Source organism: Mustelus asterias, chromosome 5 (genome assembly GCF_964213995.1).
Source record: "Mustelus asterias chromosome 5, sMusAst1.hap1.1, whole genome shotgun sequence".
Lineage (NCBI taxonomy): Eukaryota > Metazoa > Chordata > Chondrichthyes > Carcharhiniformes > Triakidae > Mustelus > Mustelus asterias.
Genome location: NC_135805.1, coordinates 55,948,621 through 55,962,318, shown reverse-complemented (window position 1 = coordinate 55,962,318; position 13,698 = coordinate 55,948,621). Strand labels below are relative to the sequence as shown.

General features: G+C 44.9%; 1 protein-coding gene across 1 annotated transcript in view; it reads left to right on the top strand.

The window, feature by feature from the left end:
• The window catches only part of LOC144493971 (desmin), a 47,228-nt gene that overhangs the window by 11,434 nt on the left and 22,096 nt on the right, over window positions 1-13,698 (top strand). Inside the window, exon 3 of the mRNA XM_078213547.1 lies at window positions 5,853-6,002. Coding sequence (XP_078069673.1) covers window positions 5,853-6,002 — 150 coding nt within the window. The remainder of the gene's footprint in view (window positions 1-5,852; window positions 6,003-13,698) is intronic.

Sequence of the window (13,698 nt, the reverse complement as noted above, 5' to 3'; positions counted from 1 at the left end):
TGTAAGAGCAACTCAGCTAGCTGCTTCCAGCTCGTCCCCCCCCCCCCCCCCCCCCCTCTCCCCCAACCTTCTGTGTAGCCCAACACTTATGTTTCTCCTCTGCTGTTTACCAAGTTACCAAAAAAGCCACAATTGAATCTGTCTCCATCACATTCTCAGGCAGTTCATTCCAGGTCCTAATCACTGAGTGTGGTTTGAAAAAAAAGGTTTTCCTCATGTTGCCTTGGATTCTTTTGCCAATCACCTTAAATCAGTGTCCTCTGGTCTTACACCCTTCCACCAACGCTATATTCTCCCTATATATCTTTCTAATCTATCCCTCATGATTTTAAATACCTCTATCCAATCCCTCCTGAACCTTCTCTGAGGAGAATGACCCATGCTTCTCCAAACTATCCATGTAACTGAAGTCACTCATTCCTGGAATCATTCTCACAAATCTTTTCTGCTTTCACTCCAATATCTTCATATCTTTTTGTTTTTGTTTTTGTTCAACTCTTTCATGGAATGTGAGCGTCATTGGCAAGGCCAGCATTTGTTGCTCATCCCTAGTTGGTCTAGAACTGAGTGGCTTGCTAGACCATTTAAGAAAGCAGTTAAGGATTAATCACATTGCTTTGGGTCTGGAGCCACATGTAGGCCAGGCTTGTCCAGCTAAGGACATTAGTGAACCAGATGGGGTTTTATGACAATGGTTTCATGGTCACTATTACTAGCTTTCAATTCCAGATTTTAATAATTGAACTTAAATTCCACCAACTACCTTTAGTGGGATTTCAATCCATGTTTCCAGAATATTAGCCGAAGGTCATCCTGACTCAAAACATTGGCTCTATTCTCTCTCCACAGATGCAGTCAAACCTGCTGAGTTTATTCAGCACTTTCTGTTTTTGTTTCAGATTCCAGCATCTGTAGCATTTTGCCTTTTTCTAGAATACTAGTCCAGTTACGTTACCACTACACCACCATCTCCCTATGGGTCAATATTGGTCTCTTGCTTTTGTACTCTGCTGCTATTTATAAAACCCACGATCTTGAATGCCTCATTAAGTGCATTCTCAACCTGACCTGCCCCCTTCAAGGAGGTGTGCACATATACTCCTAGGTCCTTTGCTTCTGCACCACTTTTAGAAATGTGTCTTTTATTTTCTATTGCCTCTCCTCATACTTCCTACTAAAATGTTTCACTTCTCATTTCCTGTATTAAATTTAATCTGCCTCTTGTCTGCCCATAACACAAACCTGTCTGTGTCCTCTTGAGGACTATTACAATCCTCCTTACAGTTCACGATACCTCCGATTTTGAAATTGCACACCGTACAGACGAGTCTAGGTCATTAATGAATACCTGGAAAAACAGTGATCCCTGGGAAACCCAACTCTATACCTTCCTCCATGATGAAAAAAAAACATTCACACTGCTCTCTGTTTCCTGTTACTCAGCTCACTTTTTAATCCAAAGAACAAAGAACAATACAGCACAGGAACAGGCCCTTCGGCCCTCCAAGCCCGTGCCGCTCCCTGGTCCAAACTAGACCATTCTTTTGTATCCCTCCATTCCCACTCTGTTCATATGGCTGTCTAGATAAGTCTTAAACGTTCCCAGTGTGTCCGCCTCCACCACCTTGCCTGGCAGCGCATTCCAGGCCCCCCACCCTCTGTGTAAAATATGTCCTTCTGATATCTGTGTTAAACCTCCCCCCCCTTCACCTTGAATCTATGACCCCTCGTGAACGTCACCACCGACCTGGGGAAAAGCTTCCCACCGTTCACCCTATCTATGCCTTTCATAATTTTATACACCTCTATTAAGTCTCCCCTCATCCTCCGTCTTTCCAGGGAGAACAACCCCAGTTTACCCAATCTCTCCTCATAACTAAGCCCCTCCATACCAGGTGACATCCTGGTAAACCTCCTCTGCACTCTCTCCAAAGCCTCCACGTCCTTCTGGTAGTGTGGCGACCAGAACTGGACGCAGTATTCCAAATGCGGCCGAACCAACGTTCTATACATCTGCAACATCAGACCCCAACTTTTATACTCTATGCCCCGTCCTAGAAAGGCAAGCATGCCATATGCCTTCTTCGCCACCTTCTCCACCTGAGACGTCACCTTCAAGGATCTGTGGACTTGCACACCCAGGTCCCTCTGCGTATCTACACCCTTTATGGTTCTGCCATTTATCGTATAGCTCCTCCCTACATTATTTCTACCAAAATGCATCACTTCGCATTTATCAGGATTGAACTTCATCTGCCATTTCTTTGCCCAAATTTCCAGCCTATCTATATCCTTCTGTAGCTTCTGACAATGCTCCTCACTATCTGCAAGTCCTGCCAATTTTGTGTCATCCGCAAACTTACTGATCACCCCAGTTACACCTTCTTCCAGATCGTTTATATAAATCACAAACAGCAGAGGTCCCAATACAGAGCCCTGCGGAACACCACTAGTCACAGGCCTCCAGCCGGAAAAAGACCCTTCCACTACCACCCTCTGTCTTCTGTGACCAAGCCAGTTCTCCACACATCTAGCCACCTCCCCCTTTATCCCATGATATCCAACCTTTTTCACCAGCCTACCATGAGGGACTTTGTCAAACGCTTTACTAAAGTCCATATAGACGACATCCATGGCCCTTCCCTCATCAACCATTCTGGTCACTTCTTCAAAAAACTCCACCAGGTTAGTGAGGCATGACCTCCCTCTCACAAAACCATGCTGACTATCGTTAATGAGTTTATTCCTTTCTAAATGCGCATACATCCTATCTCTAAGAATCTTCTCCAACAACTTCCTCACCACGGACGTCAAGCTCACCAGCCTATAATTACCCAGGTTATCCTTCCTACCCTTCTTAAATAATGGGACCACATTAGCTATCCTCCAATCCTCTGGGACCTCACCTGCGTCCAGTGACGAGACAAAGATTTGCGTCAGAGGCCCAGCGATTTCATCTCTTGTCTCCCTGAGCAGCCTTGGATAGATTCCATCAGGCCCTGGGGATTTGTCAGTCTTTATATTCTCTAACAAACCTAACACTTCCTCCCTTGTAATGGAGATTTTCTCCAACGGTTCAACAGTCCCCTCCGAGACACTCCCAGTCAACACATCCCTCTCCTTTGTGAATACCGACGCCAAGTATTCATTTAGGATCTCCCCTACTTCTTTGGGCTCCAAGCATAATTCCCCACTTTTGTCCCTGAGAGGTCCGATTCTTTTCCCTGACAACCCTTTTGTTCCTAACGTATGAATAAAATGCCTTGGGATTCTCCTTAATCCTGTCTGCCAAGGACATTTCGTGACCCCTTTTTGCCCTTCTAATTCCCCATTTGAGTTCTTTCCTACTTTCTTTGTACTCCTCCAGAGCTCCCTCCGTTTTTAGCTGCCTGGACCTAACATATGCCTCTCTTTTCTTTTTGACCAGTCCCTCAATTTCCCTGGTTATCCACGGTTCTTGAATCCTACCCTTCCTATCCTTTTTTACAGGCACATGCCTGTCCTGCAGCCCTAACAACTGTTCCTTAAAAGACTCCCACATGCCAGATGTGGATTTACCCTCAAACAGCCTCTCCCAATCAAGAGCTGCCAATTTCTGCCTAATCCCACTAAAGTTAGCCTTCCCCCAATCCAACACCTTACCCTTGGGACACCATGCTGTAACTGTCCCTTTTATTCAATGGATTTAACTTTGCTCTCAAGCCTGATATATGGCACTTTGTCAGATAGCTTTTGGAAGTCTATGCACAGTCCATCAATAACAGTCCATCAACATTTTCTGTTACCTCGTCAACAAGTTAGTTCCTCAATGAAGTTAGTTGGACATAATTTATTTTTAAAAAAGTCCACACAAGCTTTCCTTGATTAATCCATGCTTGTCCAAGTAACTATTAATTTTGTCCTTGGTTATTATTTCTAAATCTTTTCTCACCACTGATATCAAACTGACTGGCCTACAATTGCTGGGATTATTCTTACACAGTTTTCTGAACAGGGGTGCAAGATTTATAATTCTCCAGTCCTCTGGCACCACCCCTCTACATCCATCCCTCTACATCCACCACTCTGCAATTTCTGCCCTTAATTCCCTCAGCAACCTTGGATCCATCCCATTTGATTCTGGTGACTTATCAATTTTGAGGACAGCCAGCCATTCTAATGCCTCCTATTTATCCACATCTAGCATAAAAGGTCATGAATGTAGCCCAATCCATCAGGCAAACCAGCCTCCCGTCCATTGACTCTGTCTACACTTCCCGCTGCCTGGGCAAAGCAGCCAGCATAATTAAGAACCCCATGCAGCCCAGACATTCTCTCTTCCACCTTCTTCCGTCGGGAAAAAAATACAAAAGTCTGACGTCACATACCAACCGACTCAAGAACAGCTTCTTCTGTGCTGTTGTCAGACTTTTGAATAGATCTACCATGCATTAAGTTGACCTTTCCCTACACCTGAGCTATGACTGTAACACTACATTCTGCACTCTCTTGTTTCCTTCTCTATGAATGATATGTTTTGTCTGTATAGCTCGCAAAAAACAATACTTTTCACTGTATGTTAATACATGTGACAATAATAAATCAAATCAAATCAAAATCAATACTCTTTACTATATCTTTGGCAGTATCCTCTTCCTTAATAAAGGCAGGTGCAAAGCACTCATTTATTAGCTCTGCTATGCCCTCTGCCCCTATCAGTAGTTTTCTTTTCTGGCCCCTCATCATTCCCAGTTCTCCTCTTAGACTTTTACTATTTATATGCCTGCAGAAGACTTATCTATGCTGCTAGTCTCATCTCCTTCTCTCTTCCATTGTCTTTTATTTTCTTATTTACCCTGCGACATCCCTCCTCTCCCAATGTTTGAACTTTCTATACTCTGTGTCATACTCAGCTGATCTCTGTCAGGCACAACCTCTTTTCTGCTTTATCTTACTCTATCATTGTTATCTTCCAAGACACTCCGTCTTTGGTTCCCCAACCTTTGCCTCTTGTGGGAATGTACCTCAACTGCATCTAATCATCTCCCCATTAAAAGCAACCTAATTCTGATACAGTCTTTCCTGCCTTCCTTTGATTCCAATTTACCAGGGACTGGTCTGTTCTCACCCAACTACAATTGGCCCTCCTCCAATAAAGTACTTTGACTCTAAATTGCTCTTTCAGATGTCCAAAATCATGAGGAGTGGACAGAGTTGATGGGGAGAAACCATTTCTCCTCATAAAAGGATCAGGAATGAGGAGGCACAGAGTTAAAATCATTTACAAAAGAAGCACATGTGATGTGAGAAAAAAGCTTTTTCACACAAGGGGCTTAAGTCTGGAATGAACTGCCTGGAAGTGTGGTGGAAGCAGGTTCAATCGAGGCATTCAAGAGAGCATTAGATGATTATTTGAATAGAAACAAAATGCAGAGGAAAAGGCAGGGGATTGACACTAAATCATAATGCTCATTTGGAGAGCAAGTGCAGACATGATGGGCTTCTGTGCCATAACAATTCTGTGATTATCCATAGCTGATCTAGACCTTTTGAACACTAATCCGTAAATGTTTCCCTACTCATACTTCATCCACAGCCCACCTAATTTCCATCAGAACATTGGATGCAATGTCATTAACCTTAAATGTCATCTCCATTGTTCTCTACACAGATGCTACCTGATCTGTTGTGTATTTCCAGCATTTTCTGTTTTTATTCCTGAGTTATCATTTCAGATCCTGGATGATGTACTCCTGAAACTATGTTGCATAAGTGCGAAAGTGGAAATGCAATTGTCCAAATTGCATCTTGTAATATTGATATGTATGGGATTGATCTCTTGAACTGGTTGCTTTGTAATGTGTGTGTTGCAGGTGAGGAATCTGGAACAGGACAACCGAATTCTGGAGACCGAGGTTGAGACTCTGAAGAGTCGCTGTCTGCATCCTCAAGGCTTGAGGCTTCTGTATGAGGAACAGCTCCGAGATCTGCGCCGGACAACTGATCAAATGAAAGTTCAACGGGTAACACAAAAGTCAATGCTTTGAAACAAGCACATAATTATTTCATGATCTAATTCGATATTTGGACCAATTTCTTGTAGATGGCTAGGTAATTAGCCACAGTCCAAGCGGGATGGTAGGCATCTCTCTCGATTACAGAGAAACAATTGGTTATATATTTTGAGGGGCACCATCACATCAAGTATGGGCAGGTGAGGAGGCAGGTCCGAAAATTGCCTCAGCTGGAACAGAAGTTGAACATGTGCTGTTGGTGTTGAACCATATGTGAGACATCGAGTCAATTGTACTAACCAGCCCCCTCAATTTGTTGCACTGTACAAGTTATATCAAATGGATTCCATTCCGCTTTAATGCAAAATGTGTGTTGTAATTAAAATGTGAAGTCACTAATCTGACTGCATAGAAGTGAACTCCCGGGAGGGGTGATCCCACTAAACGACTGTGGAAGAGTCATAAACACCCCGTGAAAGTAGCATAAACTGTGTTAGCACAATGTTTCTGGGATTTCTATGGCACAAAACCAAGACTAAATTGGACAAATGGGAGAATTGCTGTGGAAATTCGCCTTCTATCAATTGCTTCTTGAAGGGCTCTTTGAAAAGGTACATTTTGTGCTCATCAAGGTTAGTGCATTCAGTGAGAGCTAATCAAAGAGACAAACAGAATTCAATATGGGGAAAATGTAAAATTATTCATTTTGGAAGAAAGAATAACAAGGCAGATTATTATTTAAACGTGGGGAGAGATTGGAGAAAGCTGTAGCAAAAAGGGACTTGACGATCCTTGTTTATGAAACCCAGAAAGCTAGCATACAGGTGCAGAAGGTAATAGGGAAGGCAAATGGAATGCTGACTTTTATTTCAAGGGGGCTGGAGTATAAATGTAAAGAGGTGTTGCTGCAACTGTACAAGATATTGGTGAGGTCACATTCAGAATACTATGTACAGTTTTGGCTCCCTTACTTAAGGAAAGATATATTATCATTGGAGCAGTACAAAGGAGGTTTACCAGGCTGATCCCAGGTACGGAGGGACTGCCATATGAGGAAAGATTAAAAAGGCTGGGTCGGTACTCCTTGGAGTTTAGAAGAACGAGAGGCGATATGATTGAAACATATAAGATTCTTAAGGGGTTAGGCAGAGTAAATGTTGGGAAATCCGGCACTTTGCTGCTATCGAAGCGGGCCATCCAGCGTGGATACCACAGATTGGGTGTCACTGGAATCTCCCGGCCCGCTGTGCTAAAGGATTAGTGCAGCAGGATGGGAGATTTGCCCCCCCTTACTTTTGAAACTTGGATTTGCTTGAAGGCAGCTGCACTATACATGTGCAACTGCCTCCATGAGTCATTAATGTGCAAACTAGAACCCACCCCCATTTCAACCCTGGTGAAAATGGTGTGCACTGGTTTAGTGGACAGGATGCCCAAAATCAGATCTTTGACAATATTTGGGCTCTGCCGGAGACCCTCTCCAACTTCATGAAAATGCAGGCCTAAATCTCGGTAACTGGAACGTACATTCAGTTTTGGTAAATTTAATGCCCCAGTTTTTCATCAGGTCTTTCTTTGCTTCTGATAACTATTTGGGAAGATTGTTAAAAAATGAAGGTGTAGTAATTCAGCCAAACGCTAGTTTTCCATCATCAACACCCTTTATTGTGCGCCAAAGGAAAGGGCTGCGTCTCTGGCTTACAGTCAGGCAGTCTTCACCTCGGGACCTATAGCAATGATCCGGGGATCTAGCAATGAGTCTTCGTGGCCATCATAACCTCCATCCCACTTGTCTGTGTCTCCCCCAGCACCCCCACTGCGAGGAGGTCCTTTCCATTGCTTGGCGATCATTCAGAGATCCGTCAGAGGCAGGGCTGGTTTAGGTGGTATAAGATGAACCTGACCTTTTCCTGAAGGAGTGTCACAAGCTCACAGATGCTGGTTCCTCATCAGGTTTCACTTCAACCCAGAGGCCCATGTTGTCAGCCCATATTACTGAGTCCGTACGTTCACTATCCGGAGGGGTTAATGTGGAGTTAGCTTCGAGCTGAGGGCTGGCACTGGCAGTGGCCATCCCCATGGCAGATAGTAGGGCCTGTTCGGGCAGGGACATCCTGACTCTGAGATGGTCCAAGTGCTTCTTTAGGGTTTTACCCTGAACTTTGACCTTATAAGATACTGATCCCATTTTCTCCATAATGATTCCAGTGCCCCACCTGGGACAATCCTGGAAGTTTCTCACGTGAAACAGATCACCTGTTGCCAAACTTCTTTCTGTTCTTGCAGAATTGTAGTTTCTTTTTTGTTTTTTTTATTGGGACTCCACCCTCTTTGCCAGGCTCAATAGCAGGCTCAATCTGATACAAAACCATTGTCGCATTAACAGCTCCACTGGAGCAACACCTGTTGTTGTGTGCAGTATTGTCCTGCAATTGAACAGAAGTCCTGCCAGTTTAGTCTCTATGGATGCCACCGGTTTTTTATTCATGTCATTTAAATGCCAGTTCCACCAGTCCATTCGACGATAGGTGATAAGGTGCTGTTTAGACATGTTGGGTACCATTGGAGAGCACAAAGGTCTGGAAATCACCACGAGTAAAGGCCATGCCATTATTGGAAACCAGGATTTCCGGTATTCTATGTATACTGAAGCTTTGTTGTAATTTCTCAATCGTAGCCTGAGAAATTGTGATGCCCATATGGTGCACTTCCAACTACTTGGAGTGTGCATTCACAATGATTAAAAACATGGAACCCATAAAGGGACACGCAAAGTCCACATGTACATGAACCCAAGGCCTGCTGGGCCACTCCCATGGGTGTAGGGAGGCTGAGGGTGGGAGTTTTTGATTTTCCTAGCACAGGTCAGTCACATCGCTTCACCAAGTCTGTGATGTCAGAGTCAAGACCAGACCACCAGATGTATCTCACAGCCAGCATCTACATTATTCATATTCCTGGGTGGCCATTATGTATTTCCGTTAATACTCAACATCGTTCTGGGGTGGAATAATTACCCACGACCCCAAAGAATGATCCAATCCTCAACATTAAGTTAATCTTTCTTACTGAGGTAGGGTTTCATTTCTTCGGAGGGCCGTCCTTGGAATCTCCCTTGCAGAATCATGTACCATACTTTGAATAAGGTTGGCACTTTTTGGTCCAGGCTTTAATTTGCCTTGCTGACACTGGCAAAGTCTCTAGAAAAGTAATCAAAGCCTCTTCCAATGCTGGTAAAGAGGTCAGGTTTGTGGGCAACGAGAGGCAACTCAATGTGTCAGCATTTGTGTTCCAGGGCAATGTTCCAGAAGATATTCGTAGGCTGCCAATAACAAGGCCCAGCATTGTATCTGAGCAGAGGCGAGGGGGGGGGGGGGGGGGGTAGTCTCGTCCTCTTTGAAGGGGCCCAATAACGATTTATGGTTAGTACCTATAAGAAAAATCCATTGACCATAGACGTATTGATGGAACTTCACACCAATAGGTGAGGAACAGGGAGAGAGTGCAGATAAACACGTGGCTGCAGGGATGGTGTAGGAGGGAGGGTTTCAGTTACATGGATAATTGGAACACATTCTGGGGGAGGTGGGACCTGTACAAACAGGATGGGTTGCACCTGAACCAGAGGGGCACCAATATCCTGGGAGGGAAATTTGCTACGGCTCTTCGGGGGGGGTTTAAACTAATATGTCAGGGGGATGGGAAAAGGAGCTGTAGTCCAGAAGCCAGGTACTGAGGAAGGTATCAAGGTCGCAGGAGTGTACCAGCAGACAGGAAGGTGGGTTGAAGTGTGTCTACTTCAATGCAAGGAGCATCCGGAATAAGGTAGGTGAACTTGGAGCGTGGATTGGTACTTGGGATTACGATGTTGTGGCCATTACGGAGACATGGTTAGAACAGGGACAGGAATGGTTGTTGGAAGTTCCGGGGTATAGATGTTTCAGTAAGAGTAGGGAAGATGGTAAAAGAGGTGGAGGAGTAGCATTGTTAATCAAGGATAGTTTAACGGCTGCAGAAAGGCAGTTCGAGGGGGAACTGCCTACTGAGGTAATATGGGCTGAAGTTAGAAATAGGAAAGGAGTGGTCACATTATAGAATCATAGAAACACTACAGTGCAGAAGGAGGCCATTCGGCCCATCGAGTCTGCACCGACCACAATCCCACCCAGGCCCTCCCCCCACATATTTACCCACTAAGCCCTCTAACCTACGCATCTCAGGATTCTATGGGGCAATTGTTTTTTTTAACCTGGCCAATCAACCTAACCCGCACATCTTTGGACTGTGGGAGGAAACCGGAGCACCCGGAGGAAACCCACGCAGACACGAGGAGAATGTGCAAACTCCACACAGACAGTGACCCGAGCCGGGAATCGAACCTGGGACCCTGGAGCTGTGAAGCAGCAGTGCTAACCACTGCACTACCGTGCCGCCCCTGTTAGGAGTTTTCTATAGGCCCCCAAATAGTAATAGAGATGTGGAGGAAGAAGTTGCAAAACAGATTATGGATAGGTGTGGCGGTCACAGGGTAGTTGTCATGAGTGACTGTAATTTTCCAAATATTGATTGGAACCTTTATAGGTCGAACTGCTCGGGGCAGTTTTTGTACAGTGTGTGCAGGAGGGTTTCCTGACGCGATATGTGGATAGGCCGACGAGAGGTGGGGCCACATTGGATTTGGTACTGGGTAATGAACCGGGCCAAGTGTTAGATCTGGTTGTGGGAGAGCACTTTGGAGATAGTGACCACAATTCGGTGTCTTTCATTATTGCAATGGAGAGGAATAGGGCCATACGGCAGGGCAAGGTTTATAATTATGATGCGATTAGGCAAGAATTAGGGAGCATAAGATGGGAACAGAAACTGTCAGGGAAAGGCACAAATGAAAAGTGGAGCTTGTTCAAGGAACAAATACTGCGTGTCCTTGATAGGTATGTCCCTGTCAGGCAGGGAGGAAATGGCCGAGTGAGGGAACCATGGTTCACAAAAGAGGTTGAATGTCTTGACAAGAGGAAAAAGCATGTAGGGATGAGAAAGCAAGGTTCAGTTGGGTCGATTGAGGGTTACAAGTTAGCAAGGAATCAGCTAAAAAAAAAGGGCTTAGGAGAGCTAGGAGGGGGCATGAGAAGTCCTTGGCGGGTCGGATCAAGGAAAACCCCAAGACTTTTTACTCTTGTGCGAGAAGGGCGGCACGGTAGCACAGTGGTTAGCACTGCTGCTTCACAGCTCCAGGGTCCCGGGTTCGATTCCCGGCTCGGGTCACTGTCTGTGTGGAGTTTGCACATTCTCCTCGTGTCTGCATGGGTTTCCTCCGGGTGCTCCGGTTTCCTCCCACAGTCCAAAGATGTGCGGGTTAGGTTGATTGGCCAGGTTAAAAATTGTCCCTTAGAGTCCTGGGATGCGTAGGTTAGAGGGATTAGCGGGTAAAAAATATGTGGGGGTAGGGCCTGGGTGGGATTGTGGTCGGTGCAGACTCGATGGGCCGAATGGCCTCCTTCTGCACTGTAGGGTTTCTATGTTTCTATAAAAGAATGACCAGGGTGAGGTTAGGGCCGGTCAAAGACAGTAGTGGGAACTTGTGCGTGGAGTCAGAAGAGATAGGAGAGGCGATGAATGAATACTTTTCTTCAGTGTTCACCAAGGAGAGAGGCCATGTTTTTGAGGATGAGAGTGTGATACAGGCTGATAGGCTGGAGGAGGTAGATGTTCTGAGGGAGGATGTATTAGCAATTTTGAAAAACCTGAGGGTCGATAAGTCCCCTGGGCCAAATGAGATATATCCTAGGATTCTTTGGGAGGCAAGGGAGGAGATTGCAGAGCCTTTGGCTTTGATGTTTGGGTCCTCACTGTCCACGGGGTTAGTGCCAGAGGACTGGAGAGTGGCGAATGTTGTTCCTCTGTTCAAGAAAGGAAATAGGAATGACCCTGGTAATTATAGGCCGGTTAGTCTTACTTCGGTGCTCGGTAAGTTAATGGAAAAGGTCCTGAGGGATAGGATTTATGACCATTTAGAAAGATGCAGGTTAATCCGGGATAGTCAACATGGATTCATGAAGGGTAAGTCTGCCTCACAAATTTGATTGATTTCTTTGAGGAGGTAACTAAGTGTGTAGATGAAGGTAGAGCAGTTGATGTCATATACATGGATTTTAGTAAGGCGTTTGATAAGGTCCCCCATGGTCGGCTCATGAAGAAAGTAAGGAGGTGTGGGATAGAGGGAAATTTGGCCGATTGGATAAGTAACTGGCTATCTCATAGAAGACAGAGGGTGGTTGTGGATGGAAAATTTTCAGATTGGAGAACAGTTATCAGCGGTGTACCACAGGGATCAGTGCTTGGTCCTCTGCTATTTGTGAGTTTTATCAATGACTTGGAGGAGGGGGCTGAAGGGTGGGTCAGTAAATTTGCTGATGACACCAAGATTGGTGGAGTAGTGGATGAGGTGGAGGGCTGTTGTAGGCTGCAAAGGGACATTGATAGGATGTTTGTGGGACCTTCGTGTGTGCAAATCTGCCCCCACATTGACTCACACAATGACAGTGGTTATATTAAAAATAACTCATTAGCCTGAGTAGCTATCTAAATGCAATTGCTTCTTTTTCAATAGGGAATAGCTAATTATGGAATTTACTGAATACAAAATAGACAGTGTCATCATCAGTTATGAGATATTGAGACAGAATGCCCTTCATACTTGCCTAAAAACAAGTAATCCCTCAGTGGAGAATGGAGAAAAATGGAATGAGCAGCCTTAAAACAAGTAATCCCTCAGTGGAGAATGGAGAAAAATGGAATGAGCAGCCTTCTGTCACATCTCGACATGGAACTAGTCGTTTCTGCTGCCAATTGTAATTGCCCACTCACTGAAGAGAGGAAGTCAGGGCATTGCCCACAATTTACTTTCCTTCAGTTTCTGGTCCACCTTTAGCTCAGTAACAGTGCTGGAAGAGAAGCATTTGTTATCAAGGGCCGCGTCAACAGTAGTAAGATCATTCTATGGGCTCTCCCTGTTACATGGCACATGAAATTATTAGCCGTATGGGCTAGAACTGGTCTTTTTCTGGAACTGGAAGATCCATAACAATAAGGAAATGGTGCTTCTGGCATGAATTTTTTTTCTATTTGTTCAGCTATTTAAATTTAAAGATTCCGGTCTTTTATACTCCTTCAGCAAGGGTTACATTGAAGCAGCAAAGAAATGTTCTCTTTGATTGTGGTAGATTTCCATTGCAGAGCAGTAATACTGTTGGGAGCTTTACACTTAATTATTCTCAAGGATCATATGGGATCAGACAGTCAGCTCTGCTGATAACCGCATCCCTGAGGTAAATCCAGCCCCAAGCCCCTTCTTAGGCTGCCCCTCAGGATCGAGGATGACTTGCTTCATCTCCAGGTCAAAGGGTTCTGAGGCGGCCGATAGGTCCAATAGACGATCTGCAGATTCTGACACATGTAGGACAGGTGGTGCTTGAAGAGTTGGGTAGATTTGTGCACTTTCCCTGTCCCTTGACTTCACTTCTGCATGTTCCAGATGAAGTCTCTTGATATGCTTGATGACTTCTCAAAAGAACATTTTCAATTTTGTTTGGTCTTAAGCCAGGAACTCCCAGGAACCAGCAAAGATGTTTGACCGCTTCAGGAATGTTTTGGGGACATCCCTGAAGTGCTTCTAATATCCCCCTGGGAATCTCCTGCTGCAACTGAT